Source organism: Piliocolobus tephrosceles, chromosome 16 (genome assembly GCF_002776525.5).
Source record: "Piliocolobus tephrosceles isolate RC106 chromosome 16, ASM277652v3, whole genome shotgun sequence".
Lineage (NCBI taxonomy): Eukaryota > Metazoa > Chordata > Mammalia > Primates > Cercopithecidae > Piliocolobus > Piliocolobus tephrosceles.
In genome coordinates this window covers 22,679,048-22,700,265 of record NC_045449.1, presented here as the reverse complement: position 1 = coordinate 22,700,265, position 21,218 = coordinate 22,679,048, and the positions used below count along the sequence as shown (strand labels likewise).

At 37.0% G+C, this 21,218-nt stretch overlaps 1 protein-coding gene across 2 annotated transcripts in view; it reads right to left on the bottom strand.

The window, feature by feature from the left end:
- NLK (nemo like kinase) overlaps window positions 1-21,218 on the bottom strand; it is a 152,562-nt gene that overhangs the window by 17,048 nt on the left and 114,296 nt on the right. For both annotated transcript variants that reach the window (XM_023183857.2, XM_023183856.2), the window contains exons 4-7: window positions 18,138-18,244; window positions 15,765-15,850; window positions 10,744-10,953; window positions 6,946-7,047 (exon numbers count right to left, since the gene is read on the bottom strand). In XM_023183857.2, the coding sequence (XP_023039625.1) occupies window positions 6,946-7,047; window positions 10,744-10,953; window positions 15,765-15,850; window positions 18,138-18,244 (505 nt within the window). The remainder of the gene's footprint in view (window positions 1-6,945; window positions 7,048-10,743; window positions 10,954-15,764; window positions 15,851-18,137; window positions 18,245-21,218) is intronic.

The following is a 21,218-nucleotide window of genomic DNA, read 5'->3' as shown; positions in this document are numbered from 1 at the left end:
AATAAAATAAAATAAAATAAAATAAAATAAAATAAAATAAAATAAAAAAGGTTAGGCAGGGTGGCATGTGCTTGTAGTCCCAGTTATTCGAGAGGCTGAGGTGTGAAGATTGCTTGAGCCTGGAAAGTTGAGGCTGCAATGAGCTATGCACTCTAGTATGGGTGACAGAGCAAGACCCTGTCTCAAAAGAAAAAAAAAAATATGCCCTAAACATCTCCTTTGGAAATATTTTTGCCAATTCTTCTAACATTCACCCATGTTAAATTTCCTCCTTTAAAATAAAATGCTGCATTTTCTGTTTGTTCTGCAAGTTTATAAGTAACTTAGCAATGTGGGAGTAAGTGGGTACCAGTGCTGAATCATGAGGACAGGAAGGGGTATAAAGAGTGCTCTATTAATGACTATGATTAATTAAATGAAGCAAAGATGAGCTTCTGGACTTGGGTGAGTGGCCCTAAACAATATGCCACAGTCATCATAAACTAACTGCAGCATGCTGGTTGCTACAGCAGAATCAGCTGGACTGTGCAAGTGTCCTGAGCAGACGTTCCTATTAGTTTTCATCCAACCACATATAAGTTTTAGACCTTAGTTGGCAGCAAAGAAGCTGCAATGATCAGTCAGTAACATTAAGTGAGCATGCACAGTGAGTACACAATAGTAAGCACTCTGGGGTGACATAAACCCCCACCTATAAAGTAAGTTTGAACTGAATGAACTCTCTAAGATCCTTAGAGTCTGCTAAATGTAAGATATGGTTCCTGTCAGGAGACAAGACTATCTTCACTTGAGCAAAAATATTGTTATCTATTTCTGACACAATTAGGTGGGAACAAACTGAGGAAAACTGAAGACCTAAACCTTATTATAAGAGAAGAACAAAAGGACTAAGAGCAGACAATAGACTTTTCAATCCTATCAACAGGTCAGTTGAAGAACTATCTTCTTTAATAGATACACGGGCTATGGCAGCTATACTTCCCTTCATTCAAGATTTTGAGTTGTAGAAAAGATAAATAAACTTGAAACATCACAGTGCTTTATTCTGCCCAGCATTTCCTGACCTCTAGGGAACCACCCCCTTTCACTCCCAAACCAAGTGGTTTGATTAGGCTTGATCGCAATCTCCCAACTCCTAAGGATGGGCACCTGACCCAGGCCTGGCCAATCAAATGATATCCTCCTCCCTGAGCACCATGACTGGCTCCAGGATGGACACATGGTCTGAAACAGACAAAGGACAGACAATGGGATGGCTAACCCAATATATACCCTCAACCCTCTTTTCCTTATCTGACTTTATTATATAGAATAGAAAAGCTAAATACTCACTTTAGCCTGTTTTGCAGCTAGGAGGCCACATATGACACAGTTCTGGACGATGACATATGAGCAGGAGTTTGTTAAGCAGGCTTCTAGGAAAGCTTTTACTTTCCTGATTAAGGAAACAGATACTGCTAATGCACCTTCTTTCCTCCATTTTCTTGCTTTGAATATCGACGGGATTTCTGGATAAGCTACAGCTATATGGTAACCGGTCACCACATAGTATGCAGGCAACATTCTAAAGATGGCAGGGCAGAAAATAAAAAAGCTGGATCCTTGACACAAGTGAGCTACTCTATCAGCTCCAGACTATGGAGGAAACCTCTTGATATAAGGAAAAAGTGTACTCTTATTTCTTAAACCACTATAATTTTCTACTACTTATAGCCAAACACATTCCTAGTAAGAAGTCTTTCAAAGATTTTTTTCTGGAGCTATTTGGGAAGCTCTTTCCAGAAGGATTGTTATGGTAATAGAATGTAGGCCTGGACTGCTACCTCCATCTTTGCAAACACATGGGGAAAGCCTGTTTGAAAATGAAGTCAAAATACAGGAAAACAGAGCAGAGGAGAGTCAGATTCCTGGCAGGGAAGATCATCTCACAACCTGAATTCCAACAGGGCCTGAAGTCAGCTGTGCTCAAGATTTTTCAGTTATGAGCCTTTAAGAATTCCCTTTTTTGCTTAAGCCAGTTTAAACTAAGTTTCACTGGAAAGAGTCTTGACTAAATATGCCACATAGAAGCACTTATATTAACCAACCAACACAAATACATTAATTTGACACATTAATCTGTGACTTTAAGATGACAGTCAATTAGGTTCTCCTTCTGTATATGTATACAGTTGATCCCTGAACAACACAGGTCTGAATTGCATGGGACCAATTATATGTGAATTTTTTTCAATAAAAGTTATATTGAGTGTGCCTGCCTCTCCTTCCACCTCCTCCACCACTTTTGCCTCTGCAACCCCTCCTTTCTCTTCCTCCTCAGCCTACTCAATATGAAGACAATGAGGATAAAGACCTTTATGATGATCCACTTACAAACAAACAATTTATTTTCTCTTCCTTATGATTTTTCTTAACATTTTATTTTCTTTGGCTTACTTTAAGAATACAGTATATAATACATATAAACATACGAAATGTGTTAATCGACTTATAAATGGATTTTCAACTGTAGGCAGGGGGTTAGGAGGATGGAGTTGGCACCTCAGCCCCTGCATTGCTTAAGGGTCCATTGTATTTGTATGTTTTTAAAAGTCTCATATTCTATTTACACAAATATATGTAAATAAATGAATATAAATATGTGAATATATATCCAGAAAGATATTCTCAAGTTAATCCAGACGAGACTGGGATTGGGGTGGTAGTTGCAGATAATTAACTTGCTGCAAAATTTTTATTTGATATGTTCTCACAGATTACATGCATATATACAAATGAAATTTTAATAAATCTGCTGTGAAGACATAAGTGCCAGGCAGTGTATACTAGCTAAGAACATAGATTTTGGAGTTAAGGAAATCTAATTTTAAGATCTGGCTTATGACATTAAGCATGTTATTTAACTTCAGTTAATCTTCCATTTCCCATCTGTAAAAAGGAATAGTAATGGTACATTATAGTGTTATTGTGAGAATTTAATGAGCTAGTATATAAGAAGTGTTCAGTACATAGCAAAGTTCTAATTATTGTTAGAAATTATGAACAAAAATGATAATTTATGTCTAACTTTGAGTAATTACTTAAATGAAAACTACTTGAAAGAAGCTTAGTTTTTCTCAGTCCAAACTCAAAAACTTGTATTGAATTTTTAGAAGTATTCTTCATGAGTTTAAACACCATCAATCTAATATTCCTATATTAAGTAATTTAAAATAAATACAGTGAGATAGAATTTGCCCCAGTTAGACCCCCAAATGAAGACCTCCAATTGGCCTAAGCAGCATCACTGAGGATTACTAGGAGTCTTTTCTAAAAGCCAGAGGCTGTGTGTGCATACATTTTTATTTCATGTAAAGTGTTATATACTTCATTCTGTATTGTTTGTACGCTTAAAAGAAATTCACCCCAAATTTTTCTATAGATTTTCGTAAAGATCCTTTATATTAAGGCATAAAAAAGACTGAACCTTATCAAATGCCTTTTCTACATCAATTGAGATAAACATGATTTTGCTCATTTAAGATATTATAAAATAATAGATTTTCTGTTTTAAAATATTAATAGATTTTCTGTAGGTGAACGATCCTTGCATTACTGGGATAAACCCCACTTGATCATAATGTATAATTTTTTAAAAGTCACAAGCTTCATCTGCTATTTTGGAATAATAACTTTAGTGGTTAATATTTATTAAATGTTTAGTACGTGCCAGGCACTATTCTATGCTCTCCTTACATGCATTATTAGCTCTTTTCTCATTATAACAATTTAATGAGGTAAAATCATTTTTAATCACCATTTTACAGATGAATTAACTGATATACACAGAGGTTAAATAATCTGCCTAAGTCACAAAGGGAGGTACTAGTAAAGCCAGGATTCATACTCAATCTGTCTGAAAACTGTACTGTACCACTCCCAGTTCACCATTCAAAACATGTGCAACATGGTGAAACTGAGATTGACACTACACTCTTTTTTATTTTTTATTTTTTTTTGAGACGGAGTCTCGCTCTGTTGCCCAGGCTGGAGTGCAGTGGCGTGATCTCGGCTCACTGCAAGCTCCACCTCCTGGGTTCATGCCATTATCCTACCTCAGCCTCCTGAGTAGCTGGGATTACAGGCACCTGCCACCACGCCTGGCTAATTTTTTTTTAGTATTTTTTTTTAGTAGAGATGGTGTTTCACCACGTTAGCCAGGATGGTCTCGATCACCTGACCTCGTGATCCGCCCGCCTCCGCCTCCGCCTCCCAAAGTGCTGGGATTACAGGCATGAGCCACCGTGCCCGGCTGACAATACGCTCTTAATCACTACAGTCCAGAGGTTATAAACTGAGTACATAACCTGCACAGAGCACTAAGCCAAACCCTATACATTTTGCAGAAAAGTCATGAGGTACAGAAACATAAGCTATATTGCATATTCCAAAGACCAAATTAATCTTTTAAAGTAAAAAAGAAAATCCAGGTGTCTATATACCAAATATATTTGTGTGTAGGTGTCTTCCAACCTCAGCTGTAAATAGCTATAACATGAATGGCGATACCTTCAAGCAGCATAGGATATGCATCATGTGGTTGGTGAGTGGGCAGGTGAGTGGCAATTGAGTACTTTTTCTGTGAAAATTTTAAAAATCTGTTAGTTGTAAAACCCTAAGGCTTTCCATGAAATAAAAAAAGAGTAAATATATTATTTTATTCAAGCAGCTGTTAATAGGCCAACAAGAGGCGCATAGGATATGCATCATGTAGTTGGTGAGTGGGCAGGGAGTGGGAAGTCTGATTGGTGGCTTAAGTAAAGCACTTCAAGAACCTGTTGACATCTCTTAAGAGCAGTGATGATAAAGATCAACTAGCAAACATAGATCAAAAACTCAATTTCCATACTGAAGGAGAAGTAGAAGCAGGCAATATGCTAGGTTCTTTTACGTTCAATTATATATGGTTGGTATAACTTCATACACATCTAGCTGGGTTAGTGCTAAAAGACCATGAACATCTGCCTAAGGAGACCACTTCTAGCAGTGGATAAAAGCCATTTAAAGAATTTAAAGTCTCTGTAAAGTGCATCTAGCCTTTAAACAGAAATGGGCTCCTAACTAGTTTTCACTCCATCAGTCTTCTCTTCAAAATCAAAATATTCCGACACCAAGACTGGAAAGGGCTGCCCCTAACTTCTACCACAGTACTCCCTTAAGGTCATCACTAAACTCAGTGATAAGCAAAGGGATTACTGTTAAGAGGCCAATTAATAGCAAAATATCTAAGAAGTGATTTGTTTAGACATCTCAACCTATTTAACTAGTTAAATAACAGTGGAACTTTGGATTTTCCTTTCCTCTTCTTTTGTTTTACAAAATAATATATTTACTCTTTTTTTATTTCATGGAAAGCCTTAGGGTTTTACAACTAACAGATTTTTAAAATTTTCACAGAAAAAGTACTCAATTGCCAGGAATGCTCAGAACAGTGCACAGTGACTTTTGGTGCAGTAAGTTACATTTTCCAGCCGTTCTATCTAGAGAGCAGACAGGAAACTCCTCAGGAAATCTTGTTCTTCAGGCTGCTGTTTAGCAACTCTTTGACACAGATGATTAATTAACTAGTAACCATTAATAACAGTTAAAACTCCTCTAGAGACAGAAGGGTAGCATAAGGGCGTCTGATTTTCTTCACTTTTCATTATTGTTTACCTTGAACCAGGCAAGATTTACTAATTAATGAGGTCAGTGAAAGAGGACAATTATTTTGCTACTTCTAAGGACACATTTACCAAGAGGCATTAGTAAATTAGTTTAATGTTCCTGATGCTGGTCAATAAATGGAACATAATAGATCTTGTTAGTTCCTTCTATAATATAGAACTTTTCTCTAGGTTAAGACTTACTGTGCTCTTCTAAGGGTGTTGGGCCTCATTATTTTCTAGTTCTAAACCAAATACTAAAGAAAGACGTAACCATCAGGGGGCTGTTTAACACACAAGCATGCATCTCTATTTACTAGCCTGGGCTGGTTTTAGAAGAGAACACACTTTACCTCATTGCCCTTTATGCCTGTGACAACAAAAGCTCTGGAGTCACACTAGATTACAAAGACAGAACCACAAAGGGAAGGTGAGGTCTTCCCTTTGTAAATGTCTGGCTGACAGTTTGAGAGGAGTCAAATTCACTCTCTTTTGGTACCATCAATCAGATAATCTAAATGTCCAATTCAAAAGAAAGCAAAACTCAGGAAAATTTGTTGCTGGGTCATCCTATTCAAATCTTATCTGTTCTGTTTTAATTGTTGCTCCTAGGAAAAGTATTCCCCTTACTCACTCTTCACATCATTAAGCTGTTCTGTCCAAAGGAGATTAGGAAGTGCTTGTAAAAACTGCTGCTAAATCAACAGGTGGAGATAAAAAACCATCTTGTCTTTCTCAGCAGTGACTTGGCTAGTTATAAGTAATATGGAATGCAAATCTGGCAATCTATCTTCATATTTCTTTTCTAACAACATTCACACCTGATTCTGTGTCAGGAGCAAGAATGCAATAGCAACAGCCTCACATTCCTGGCTGGAATAAGAAATACCAGGTATTTTGGCTCAGTATTTGGAAAGGACATCTTGATATACATGTAGTAGGTTATGGCATTGAGGTCAAAGCTCCAACCCCAGTAATTTTTCCCATAGACACCAATAAATCAGGAGACATAAAACCAAGGGTAATTTATTAGCAAAGGAGCTACAAAAATACGCACTTTCTCCTACGACATTAGGAATGAGATTTTATTTAGTTTGACAAATATTGAACATTTTCTTACTTAGGACCATGATGTTAAAAAAAAAAAAAAAAAAAAACCCTACAAATAATATATTTGCTTAAAAATCCTTAATAGATTATTCTATTGGAAGGGAAATCTTGCCCCAACAGTTACCAGAAAAATATTCCCCCCTCCTCTCACCTGTTTATGAGGACCCCTGAGTATATGTGCCTTAGCGCCTTCACAAGCTGTCCTCATTGCTTCCAGTGATGGTGTGCCCAACAGATCCGTGATCAAATCCAACTATAAGGAAATAAAATACAGATAGATAGCAATCTCATGGAAATAACTTTTCATTACTCTTAAATCATAGCCTTAGAGATGTGGACCAAATTTGGGGAAAAAACCTTAAGACAAGCTCTAGATTAACTGACAGGAGCCCCTACTTTCACTTTCTGGCCTATTAAAAAAGACTTCTAGGAATTTATAATAAATTCCTCACATAAAGGAATTTAAATATATTCCTGTTAATTTATTATTCCTAATATTTAAAATAAATAATCCTGTTATAATTCCTGTTATTTTATTATTCCTATTTATTATTTAAAGGTTCCTCTTTATCCTATTCCTATTTATACTATTATTTATAATATATATAGGATTATCCTATATATCCCATTCCTATTTATACTATTATTTTAAAGTTCCTATTTATTTATATAAAAGTTCCTATTTATACGAGAGAAATATAGGAATATGTTTTGATAAGCATGACATTCTAAGACTAGAGCAATTTGGGAGTCTGTATCTGTCTGTCCTGTTTTCTTGATACCATAGCATCTAAGATCTTTGCAGAGTTGAACTCCTCTTCTATCGATGGCTAATGACTATTCTTTCCAAACAGTTAATGAATGGATTCTGATGCCTCAAATGGATGCAGGCTCGCCAAGGAGCTAATCCACAAATCAGACACCTGTGATTTAATAAATCCCGAAAACATTCACACCTGAAATGAAAGCTAAGCTCTCCATGCTTGGGCCAGTATACATCCTTTACATTCTAGTCATGCTAGAAATCTCTTACACTGGCAGAAAACTGTGACACTTAGAAAATATGACACTGCATAAGACCACATTTAGTTAGCTGGACACAATAAAAGAGACCAATAAAACAGTCTTCTTGCAAACAAGTCTTTGGGTAGCAAACTATCTTACCAATTTTCTGTAGTGTCACAATTGTTCTAACTTCATAACTAATTATCAGTAACATTTCATTTGGATTCCTCCAGGATGGGAAATTCTTACCTAGAGAACACTTCTTTTCCTGGTTCTGGGCTTGCCGAATATAAAGCACTATTTATCTAAATCATGGGGTAGCCATCAGCATCACCACCCTACAGGTTAATGGAGATACTTGAGAAGCTTGCTTTCCACAGAAATAAAGATCTCTATACAAAGCTTTTTGGGAAAAGTGTGTAGGTGATACTTTTGGATCTCTAATAACCACACTAAAGGCAGAAGGAAATGACTAGCTTCTAAAAACAAATTGAAACATTCAGAAAGTTGTCTAAAATGGGTCAGATCCATAGATGAGAAACACTTTTATGATGTCTGCTAGTATTGGGTAATTAAATCTCAAAGATACAGAGAAAATACAACAGGAAATAATGACTTCCATTAGAAGTTAGAGCCTTTTCCTATTTTAGATCTTCATTTCTCACCCCAGCACATACCAACAATTAGACAGACATGAATTCTCCTGCAGTGGCTATGTCAGACTGCCAAACTGAAGATCTATATATTTCTCTAGCAAATGAGATATCTGAACTCCAGTCCAGTTGCTTCACACTTTCCCTCACATATTTTTTGCAGCAGCAATTCAAGATTCTTGTTCCATATATAGGATTTGAATACCTCCTTATTATTTTTTACTTAAGCTTTTCTGTATGCAAGGTAGTAGTCACATTAATTTTATGACAGCTTATGTCCAGATATGAGAGTCTTATAGGTTAAGTCTGTTAAACTTTACTTTCTAAAGAAATTGAAAATTGAATATTGTCAATAGTACCCAACATTAGATTACATATTATATGTACATAATTTTTTAACACCAGAATCAATTTTTAAGATGTAAAATTAAAAAAAGACAGTTTGAATGTATAGCATAGAAAAATTTAAATGTTGACAAAAGCAGATATAGTTTCTAACCTATTAGGTAAAAATTCTTTGTAGAAAAAGCATAAAAGAAATAATTCTGTCTGGTCAAGTGCATGAATTATTTACAAAGACACAGTAGTCAGTGTGATCTTTTAAAATGTCATTAATCAAATCTTAGTATTCCTTTGGTCAAAACCTTCATTTACGTTTTCTATCACACTTGGAATAAAATCCTAAGGCCTTATCATGTCATCATGGCCAGATTCTTTCTCACTTTCTGATCTCATCTCCTACAGCGTCTTCCATCACACGCCATCCCTCAAACATGCCATGCTTGTTCCTGCCTCAGGGGCTTTGTTATGGTGGTTGTCCCTCTTCTGGAACTTCTTCAGCATCTTGCTGTCTCATTTTATGTGTGTGAAATGTTATCTCCTCAGAGATTCCTTTAGTGCCTGCTCTGCTCTCCACCATTCTCTATCCCTAACCTGGCTACATTTTTCTTTATGAAACTTCATTACTTGGGATCATATTTATTTGCATACTTATTTTTGTCTCATGTGAAAGTTTCACAAAGGTTAAGAATAACGCTGTCTTATTTACTGCTGTATCCCCAGTGTCCTGGCACACTACCACCATCGTAATTGCAAACATTTACAGAGTGCTTACTATGTGCCAGGCCCCATTTTCAGCTTTCCTGCTTCATTGTACAACAATCCTCAGAACAGTTTTAGGGGCCAAAAAAAAAAAAAAAAAAAAAAAAAAAGAAAACAAAAGAAGAAAAAAAAAGGAAGAGAGAGGTTAAGTAACTTACCCAAGTTTTAACATAAGATTTAACATAAGTGGTGTAGCTAGGATTTGAACCCACCAATCTGATTTCACAGCCTGAGCTCATGGTTACTACATTATTTTCATGCAAGTGAATTAATAAAAAATACCTAGTAATTATCCCAAGAAAATATGTGTAGTAGTGAATAATTACCTTTAAAGACAATTAAAGTAACATGAATAGCTTCTAAAGGATTCTCTGAGATTATATTTTAATCATCTCCTGATGTTCTCTGTCATATTTAGATATTTTAGTACAATAATAAAGGTTAGAAATTTTCCTAAATGTTCAGATTTCAAGAAATCAACACAATAAAAATTTACATTCTAAGCACAAAGTGTAAGTACATTAAGTCACCAATACATTTTCAAGTCAGAGCCATTCACTTAGAAGGAAAAGAGGCCTTCTAACAACTGAAGATTATGCCTGTGCAAATCGTCACAGCAGAGCTCGCGGCTATGCATCAGTGCATATAATAATGTCAACAGGCTGGGTGCGGTGGCTCATGCTTGTAATCCCAGCACTTTGGGAGGCTGAAGCAGGTGGATCACCTGAGGTCAGGAGTTCGAGACCAGCCTGGCCAACATGGCAAAACCCTGTCTCTACTAAAAATACAAAAACTAGCCAGGTGTGGTGGAGCGCGCCTGTAATCTCAGCTACTTGGGAGGCTGAGGCAGGAGAATCGCTTGACCCTGGCAGGCGGAGGTTGCAGTGAGCCAAGATGGCACCATTGCACTCCAGCCTGGGCAACGAGCAAAACTCCATCTCAAAAAAAATAAATAAATAAAATAATAATTATAATAAATAAAGTCAATACACACTCTAAAGGCTCATAAGTTACAAAATGAATCTCTTTGTAATCTTCAACTTTATAACTTTCTGAATTTTAAGTGAACCTGAATTTCCTAAAAGCAAATTAGACAGTATAATGAATAAGCCCAAGACACATGTGCAGGATGGATTTTTCCTTCAAATCTGTAATAGAATTAAAACTAAAGCCTTAAATTGAAATCATACCTGCTGAATGGGACTCTGTGCCTGGAACAATATTCTTCGTCCTAGTAGTTCTGCAAAGATACATCCCACAGACCAGATGTCAATAGCATTGCTGTAATGACGGCTGCCCATCAGGATTTCCGGAGCCCGATAATACTGAGTAACAACTTCCTGAGTCATATGACGGGATTCATCTAATTCTTCCACTCTGGCCAATCCAAAATCACAAATCTAAATAGAAAAGGCAGTCAAAACATTGTCAAGCAAATACAAATGAAAGAGTAAAACAAAACATCAAAACCTTGATAGGGCACTGAACTTTGAAACTTTTTTTTTGAGACGGAGTCTCACTCTGTCACCCAGGCTGGAGTGCAGTGGCACAATCTCAGCTCACTGCAACCTCCGCTTCCCGGGTTCAAGGGATTCTCCTGCCTCAGCCTCTCAAATAGCTGGGACTACAGGTGCCCGCCACCATGCCTGGCTTTTTTTTTTTTTTGTATATTTAGTAGAGAAGGGGTTTAACCATATTGGCCAGGCTGGTCTCAAACTCTTGATCTCAGGTGATCCGCCTGCCTTGGTCTCCCAAAGTGCTGGGATTACAGGCGTGAGCCACCGCACCCAGCCACTCTGAAACACTTTTAATGATACAGGTATAGTATATTTATGTCAATATACAATCTGGTTTTATTTGGTTAGAGAGGAAAAAAGTCTCAAACTTACATCATTTTCTTAAAAATATTCTTCTCATCTTTATTAATAAAAACATGTCTGTTTTCAGTTGATAAAGCAAAAAAACTAGGTGAACATAAACGACTTTATTTATTTTTAGACAGGGTCTCACTCTGTCTCACTGGCTGCAGTGCAGTGGCGTGATCGATCTGAGGCTCCTCCCACCTCAGCCTCCTGAGTAGCTGGGACTACAGGCTCGTGCTACCACGCCCGGCTAATTTTTGTGCGTTTTTTTTTTTTTTTTTTTTTTTTTGTAGGGATGAGGTTTTGCCATGTTGTCCAGGCTGGTCCTGAACTCCTGGGTTCAAGCAATCTGCTTGCCTCGGCCTCCCAAAAGTGCTGGGATTACAGGTGTGAGCTACTGCACCTGGCCAAATGCATACTTCTAGGTTTGATTTAGAGACCAACTGTTGGCCAGGCACAGCGGCTTATGCCTGTAATCCCAGGGATTGGGAGGCTGAGGTGAGAAGACTGCCTGAGAGATCAGGAGTTTAAGACCAGGCTGGACAACATAGCAAGATCTCAACTCTACAAAACAATTAAAAAAAAAAAAATAGCTGGGCGTGGTGGTGTGCAGTGTGTACTTGTAGTCCCGGCTATTCTGGAGGCTGAGGTGGGAGGACTGCATGAGCCCAGGAGTTTGAGACTACAGTGAGCTATTACTGTGCCACCACACTCCAGCCTGGGAGACAGAGTGAGATTGAGACCCTATCTTTAAAAAAAATTTAAAAACCCCGACAAAACCAACTACTTTCAAGACTAGTTTATAGACAAAGATATCATAAGACAAAGGGGTGTATCTTGAAGGCTTCTTAGTGGAGACTACGCCTGTCGTCTTTATGAAATATATATACATTTCTTTAAAGCAATGGGTTTCAAACTGACTCCAGTGGAATCTAGTTCTGACTTTAGGCATTCCATAAATATTATATCCAAACTTCACATGTACTTATCTATTTAAAATACAAATTCACACTCAAATGTATAAATACGTTAAGACGTAGTATACTGTAGAATACTAATGCTACTGGGTTCATTCATTTCTTCATGCCATAAATATTTAAGTTAGTACTTGTTATATTACAGCTGGTATGTTAGAATCTGGAGATACAGTAATAAGTAATAAAGACTGGTTAACTTCTATACAAACTTAAAAATAAACCTTTTCTTGCTATTTCTGCTCAACTGGAAAGTATGCTGAGGGTTACAAGGTGAGCTATTAATAAACAGCAGCAGTGCCACCACCAGCAACTACTGCTTATCTTTAGGAATTAAAATTTTCTTGATATGGGGCAATCAAAACACAACAACTAGGAGCACTGAGGATGAGATCAGATAGTAATGGCCATCTTAACTCCAGTGTTCTCACTGATTAACTTTACAAGTCACAATATTGCAAGTGATAAAATACGATTTTACATCTGTTTTCTAAATTGAAGTCCCTATATAAGATTTTATTTGAAAAAGAGTTCTGGCAGCTTAAAAAGAAAATCTGAAAACTCCGTTCTAAAGAAAACAAAATTTACTCCCCAATTTTTGGCAATCCCCTCTTTCTGACTTGAATCTACTGTCTGGTTACATCAAATGAATTCAGATGTATATGTAGGAATAAGTCAGTATGAAGCCACCATCTTAACAACTTAAGAATGCAGGAAAATTTTCCATACTATACAGATAAACCATATAACATAACAACAAAAGCCCAAGTTCATCAAATATGTTCAAATAACATATATATATATATTTTTTTTTTGGGGGGGACAGTCTCACTCTGTCATCCAGACTGAAGTGCACTGACACGATCTCGGCTCACTGCAACCTCTGCCTCTCAGGTTCAAACGATTCTCGTGCCTCAGCCTCCTGAGCAGCTGGGACTAGAGGCACGTGCCACCACGCCTGGCTAATTTTTATATTTTTAGTAGAGACAGGTTTTTGCCATGTTGGCCAGGCTTGTCTCAAATTCCTGGCCTCAAGTAATCCGCCCACCTCAGCCATCCAGTGTTGGGATTACAGGGGTGAGCCACTGCACCCGGCCAAAATAACATATAATATTTTTAAAACTCTATTACTTGGTCATGACTCTTGAGGGTATTTTAAAAAACTAAAAAAGGAAAGAACACAATTTTTTTCTCGTATATGAAAAAAACCAACCACCCACCCATCCAACAAAAAATGACTTATGTTATAAAGCAAATCCCTTATTAAAAACATCAGTATGATTTGTCATTTTTAGCAACTTATCTGGAAGACAACCTGAGTCCAAAATAGGAAGCTAACATGATCAGATAACTAAAAAAATTCCAGCAAAATTATCCATCTTGTGCTTAATAGGAAACAAAACACATTCACAATATGGAAGCATACCGATTTTTAAAAACGATTTTGTTATAATGATCTTCAATGAATTTGTATGTTTGAGAAGAAAGAACTGGTGTCTGTAGTCTAGCACTCTATTCTGGCTTTTTAAAAGTAGGCCCGTAAGATGAGTCAAAGGAGTGGAGCAAAATTTGTTTGTTCTGATTTGTGTGTTGTGTATTCATGAATGGCATTTTCCTTTAGTTGCCCATTCATACAGTCCGACGTTATAAAACCATAACAAACAATTTGGAAAATGAACTTTAAGCAGTTAATGGCATCAAATATGACAGGTCCTGCACAAAATCCGGTGTGAAGTCTTCCAATCAAAAGAAGAAGAAATTGGCTTAAACGGTCATAAGACTGATTAGGTATGAATAGGACAAAAAAATTTCTAACTACAAGGTTTAAAATTTTTTTTTTTAAATAAAAACGATTATGGGGATAAGTTGCAAGTTCTCTTTAAAAAGTGAAAAGGTGGCAGGAAAAACTCAATAACCTATAGAAGGAATACTTTAGATTTTGGGGGCAATTAACTTCTCTGTGGAAACAAAAGACTGAATCACAACATCAGCGATTTTTAGGGAAAATATGAAAAATAGGTTTTTGTCTTTCTAGAGCTAAAATAAGTATGAGAGCTCTTCAAGGCTATAACGAAGGGAGAACTTTCATTCATAAGCAGTATCATCCACCAGCTTTTCAAGAGAACTGACCTACAGTTCAGAGATATCATTTAAAATAAAAAATGAATTTTATTTATACATTTGGTTTTATTACTTAGTTTAACTGCCAGCAACCTAAGTAATAATGATAGTCTTGATTATTTTTAAAGTGGGTAACATTTTAAAAACTTATTTTTCTTCTCAAATATAGCAGTTAAAGGCCCTTATTTCCAATTTCTATTATGAGGAAAAACATAGTGGACCTCTCTGTATTCAAGAGTTCTGCCAATACACATCTGTATTAGAGGTAGGGAAATACAAATATGTGGACTTTGCTATTTGCAAGCCCCTTTTTAAATGAAAGACAATGGCTGTACTAGGGAAGAGAAGTAAAACTGAAACTGATGACTTGAAATTTTGGAACTACTATATATAATTCTGTAACCAATTCCTCTTCAGAGGAATAATTAAGAATTGGCTACTATACATTATGGAAATACATTGAATAGGCACCTATTACCCTTTTCCGGTTTGGCATTTTCACTTTTTTTTTTTTTGGAGACAGGGTCTCACTCTGTCACCTAGGCTGGAGTGCAGTGGTGCGATCACAATTCACTGCAGCCTTGATGCTCTGGACTCAGGCGATCCTCCTGTCTCAGCCTTCTGAGTAGCTGGGACTATAGGCATGCACAACCATACCTGGCTAATTTTTGTATTTTTTATTGAGATGGGGTTTTGTTTGCCCAGGCTGGTCTTGAACTGCCGGGCTCAAGCAATCTGCCCGCCTCAGCCTCCCAAAATGCTGGAATTATAAGGTATGAGCCACCGTGTCTGGCCAGCACTATCACTTTTAAATATGTTTCTACTTCTGACTTTGTTACCTTGGTCAAACAGCATATAGAAATATTAGCTGTGTAAAAATGTAGATGGTCTTCCTAGAAGTCACACTTCATTCTCTTATATAAACAGATGCTTGCTGTTCTAATATTTCTTCTGATATGCACTTCTTTTAATAATGGAACAATCTGTAAAGGAGTCACCTTCTCTATTCTTCTTTCTAGTTACACTGTAATTCCAATTTCAGTGTTTCTAAAACATAGGCAAAATATCATGGAAAGAACATGAGGCAAGACTACAAATTATTACTATGGCTATGAGTAGTGATATGGAGAAAACTGGGTTAACTTTTGGTAAAGTAATGGAAATGAACTTATTTCTTTCACAAAAATATGTTGTTCTTTAACCTGCCTTGACATTCTTTTTTTCCCCAGGTATTTAAATAAACTGAAAAGCTACCTTTAGAACACAGTTGCTGTTCACAAGGAGATTCCCTGGCTTAATGTCTCGATGTAAAATGCCAGCTGAATGGAGATATTTCAAACCTGAAATAACAAACAGATTTAACTGCAGATATTTAATTCCTTTTACTCAACCAATAATTTTTTAAAAACCTTGGAAGAAAACAGTAGAGGATTTAAAATTGTTCCCTAAATAACTGCATAATGAACATTATTAAAAGCTAGTCTCACCTCAAAATATCATAATTTTGCTACAGTAAAATAAAATGTCACCAAAGGTTTGCAAAGTCTAGAGATAATGTCTATAATTTCAACAATTATATAGGTTTAAATACAGATAAGCTTCTTAGGCACTCGAGTTAAGATCATACTAATAACCTTAGATTGCTAGTCAGTGTGGCTACTGGACTGCTGTTATTGATACTCTTAACCTGCAACTCGGAGCCTTCTCCAACAAAACAGTTTCCATTAACCCACATGGAGCCTTTCCCAGGACAGGTGTTTCACTGATAAGATAAAATTCAGGAACTTGCCCACATTGTCAGTAGTATTCTTTACCACTCAGAATCAAGAGGGTAATGAACTACTTTAAAAATATTTCTGACATCTTAGAAGACCAGTGCCTTCATTCAGTACTGCTAAAGGTCCCAGCCTCAACGTTGAGTCCTTTTTGTGTGCGTTTTTCCTTTTCTTTTTTTTTTTTTTATTTGAGACAGGGTCTTACTCTGTAACCTAGGCAGGAGTGCAATGGTATGATCACAGCTCACTGAAACCTCAACTTTCCTGGCTCAAGCCATGCTCCCACCTCAGGCTCCTGAGAAGTGGGAACTATGGGCATGTATCACCATATCTGGCTAATGGGTTGAGTCTTTTTTGGATAAAATGTAGCAAATCACATTTTTCACAAGTACAAAAAGAGCCAATATCTTCCCCATTTTCTCCTACCACAGAATATGAACAAATCTATTGGAGGTGAACATTTTTAGTTTTTTTGAGACGGAGTCTCACTGTGTCGCTCATGCTGGAGTGCAGTGACACGATCTTGGCTCACTGCAGCCTCCATCTCCCAGGTTCACTCGATTCTCCTGCCTCAGCCTCCCAAGTAGCTGAGACTACAGGCAAGCGCCACCATGCCCGGCTAAGTTTTGTATTTGTTTAGAGTAGAGTGTAGTTTTGCCATGTTGGCCAGGCTGGTCTTGAATTTCTGACCTCAAATGATCTGCCTGCCTCAGCATCCCAAAGTGCTGTGATTACAGGCATGAATCACCATACCTGGCTTGGAGGTGAGCTTTTTAGTTTTAATATTGCTTATGTGGCCAGGCGCAGTGGCTCACGTCTGTAATCCCAGCACTTTGGGAGGCCAAGGCAGGCGGATCACGAGGTCAGAAGATCAAGACGAACCTGGCTAATACGGTGAAACCCTGTCTCTACTGAAAATACAAAAAAATTAGCTGGGCATGGTGGCAGGCGTCTGTAGTCCCAGCTACTTGGGTGGCTGAGGCAGGAGAATGGCGTGAACCTGGGAGGCAAAGCTTGCAGTGAGCCGAGATCGTGCCACTGAACTCCAGCCTCGGCAACACAGTGAGACTCTGTCTGGAAAAAAAAAAAAAAGCTTATGTATTTTCATCCTTTTGGCATTTATTTTTCAATCGCTATAAAGAATCTCTTCTATGAATTCTGGGGCGGGTGTGGGGGGAAGTATTTTACTTACTAGGTAAGAAAGCTGTTTCAGGTTTAAGCAATTCTCTACTTGTAATGGCAAAATTCTCATGGACATACTTGACGGCCAGAAGAGGTGTCAATAATGTTGGCCCAAATCCTTTCTCAGTCAAGTACGTGCTCTTTAATGAGCCAGTCTAGAGTTATTTAGCTGGCCCTGTTTATTGGTCTTCCCAATCTACTTTGGTTTTAAGGGTCATTCTGTTTCTCTGGAGTTGGCTTCAGGTATGCCAGCCAATACTCAGACAGGCCCACCTACTGTTGGCTTGCAGGATGGACGTCATCTATAGGGGATATAGTCACTTTTCACCTGAGTCGTCTGATGACACATATTCCTATTCCGTTGAAAACTAAAGGCTGTTTTGTGAACTTGTGACAAACCATCCTGCTTATTCACCTAGATTAGCCCACTCAACTGCCTAATGAATTTGACAGGGCTTTCTCTTTCATTACTGAAAACAAGAAATATTTGGCAACCCTAAAAAGCTTCTTCATTAACATTAAATATAGAAATTATAAAATATGCTTTGTCAAAAGAAAAAAGTCTTTAGAGAAGAAGAAAACCTTGGAAGGTCAGATTAAAGTCTAAATGAGAAGCAAAACATTTCATTTACAGTGTGACAGCACCTTTTTCTTCATAAAGAAATCTTACCTCGCAAAATCTGATAAAGAAAAACTTTGACATGATCTGAGCTGAGTGGTTGAGGAGAGACGATAATTTTATGTAGGTCACTCTGCATCAATTCTGTGACAACATATCTTGAAGTTTTAAGTTAAGGAGAGTTCAACGAATTCAGTCCCCTACCCCCTCAAAGTGGTGACCAGATCCAAAAAATAACTTCCATTCTCAAGGCTGGAAAAGTGGGCAAAGAAAGCTTCTAGACAGCATGACATAGGTGAGAATTCCAGCCCTCACAAGATAAAACACTACTAAAATCAAAAGAACCTACATGTTTAAAAGTCAGCAGAAGTAAACAACCAAATGATTTCCTTATAATCAGCATTATAAAAGACAAAACCAAAGGTAAACATTTTAAATAACAGCCAGGCCAGGAAAAGTATGATGACCAAACAGTCTTGAGTTCTACTTAGACATGTTACAGGAATGTCCTTTGAATCCAAACAAATGGGGATTGGTGTTCTCATCTCAGGCCACCATGACACCAATGGAAAAGATCACAACCTATCCAAGTATCCAAGGGTCGTGGCTTGTTTCATTATAAAATATGGTATTCCTAAACACATGTAAAGTAATTAGTTAAGTCTCTCCACAATCTTAGTAATTTAGTTCTTTTATTATTTAACTTTGTATGTATTTATGAAACACCCCTCCCCACTACCACCAGTAGATTTCAAGCTTCCTATACGTTGTACTCTGTTGTATGTTTAGGGTTTTGCTCAATGGACACATGGCAGATGATTAAAGGCTGGAGCCTGGAGAGCCATGGAGATATGGAATCCAAGACTCTTGTGAAGCACATGAGTGTTAGATACATTAGAGAAGCAAAAGTATGGTAAATCTTATAATTTAAGTATTAAGTTTTCTTAAGGCAATTTCTAATTTAATGTTTTAGCAAAAACAAGTAGGAAAGGGGATAACTTGGGAACAGGGAGGAGAAATGATAACAGTCTTTGACAAAAGCAATTGAAAACTCCCTCCTCCTCGAGACATTTTTTCCAAATTGCTTTAGTCTCCTTTTTTCTTCAACCACTGTATGTTGAAATGACCCATGGCTGCTGGTCCTCAGTCTTCTTCCCTATCCATACTCATGGATACTTGGATCCGGTCCCATGTCTTTAAATAATATCCATGCTGATGACTCCCAAATTTCTCTCTCTAGTTAATCTTCTTTCCTTAAGTGCAGACTTGTATATCAAACTGCCTATTATTTCCCCTGGATACCTAATTGACATTTCAAACTAACAAGTCCAAAACTGTCCAAATCCTTCTTAGTTGCTCGCACCACAAACCACATCAAGGAGTTATCCTTGACTCCCCCTTTCTCTTTCACCATACCTCCAATTTTCGGAAAATCCTTCAAAATTTAGCCAGAATTAACGCCACTTCTTATATCCACTGCTACTACTCTGGCCCAAGACTGCTATATTTCTAAAACACAGCAGCCAGGATAAATTTTTTTTACTACTATATTTTTTATTTTGCCTATATACTGAAATTTACTTTATTATATAGAAAATATAATTTTTAAGGCTTTATTAGACATTCTAAGATATTTTAATCTTAGGTTTTATCATCCAGATTCTTTCCAAAGAAATATATTCTATTTCATAATGAAAGTTAATGAGAAAATGATATTTGACATGTAGGATTCACTTATAGGACAGTTTTCAGTGACATGTTAAAATTATTCTATAAAATGATGAAGAGTTAAATAATGACATCAGGGTTACAGTTTTTAATAGTTTTTATTCAAACTATTTTTCTTAAAAAATTTTCAAACACACAAAAAATTACACAGAGATGATCCATATACACACTTACCACCTAGAATCTACACTGCATATTTTGCTCTATTTGCTTTGTCACACATCTATCTATTGCTCTTTCCATCCATCAATTCATCCAAAACTGGATGCATTTCACAGAATGATCTTGTAGGATGAAGGCCAAATTATGTCACTTTTCTGCAAAAGCTTTCCATTTCATTTAAGAGCAAAAGCCAGTCCTTAAAATGGTCTCACAGGCCATAAATCATTTGGCCTTCTTAATTCTCTGACCTCTTCTATTGTTTTCTTCCTGGATATTCTCTGAACATGCTAGACACACTCCAACCTTAGGCCTTAGCTATTCCCTCTTCATGGACTGTACTTCCTGACATCTATTTGGTTAACTCTTTCATGTCCTTCGTGGTTTTGCTCCAATTTTATCTTTCAAATGAGGCCTACATCAACCACTCTGACACTACACTATAGTCAGGTGTCATATAATGATGTTTGGTTGATGATGGACCACATGTATAAAGGTGGTCCCATAGATTGTAACGGTGCTGAAAACTCCTATTGTATTGCCTAGGGGTGTCTTGGTGACTAACCCTGTGTAGGCTTAGGCTAATGTATATGTTTGTGTCTTATTTTAAAAAGTGAAAAAGCAACTCAGACCTCAACTCTACAAAAAATTCAGCCAGGTGTGGTGGCTTGCGCCTGTAGTCCCAGCAGTTACTGAGGACATTGATGTGGAAGGATTACCTGACCCTGGGAGGTCAAGGTTGTGGTGAGCCATGACTGCACCACTGCAATTCAGCCTAGGAAACAGAGTGAGAAAAATAAATAAATAAAAAGAAAAAAATATTTTTATATAGCTGTACAATGTCCCTGTGTTTTAAGCTAAGTGTTAATACAAAAGAGTAAAATATTTAACAAAATTAAAAAGTTTAGAAAGTAAAAAAGTTACAGTAAGCTAGGGTTAATTTATATTAAAGAAACATTAAAAAAAGAAACTTAGGAGGGGGAGGAGGAAAAAAATAAACTTAGTGTAGCTTAAGAGCACAGAGTTTATAAAGTCTATATTAATGCACAGTAATGTTTTAGGTTTTCAGATTCACTTACCACTCACTGACACACCCAGAGCAATTTCCAGTCCTGCAAGCTCCATTCTTGTTAAGTGCCCTATACAGGCGTACCATTTTTATCTTTTATATCATATTTTTACTATACCTTTTCTATGTTCAGATACGTTTAGATATATAAATACTTATTATTGTGTTAAAACTGC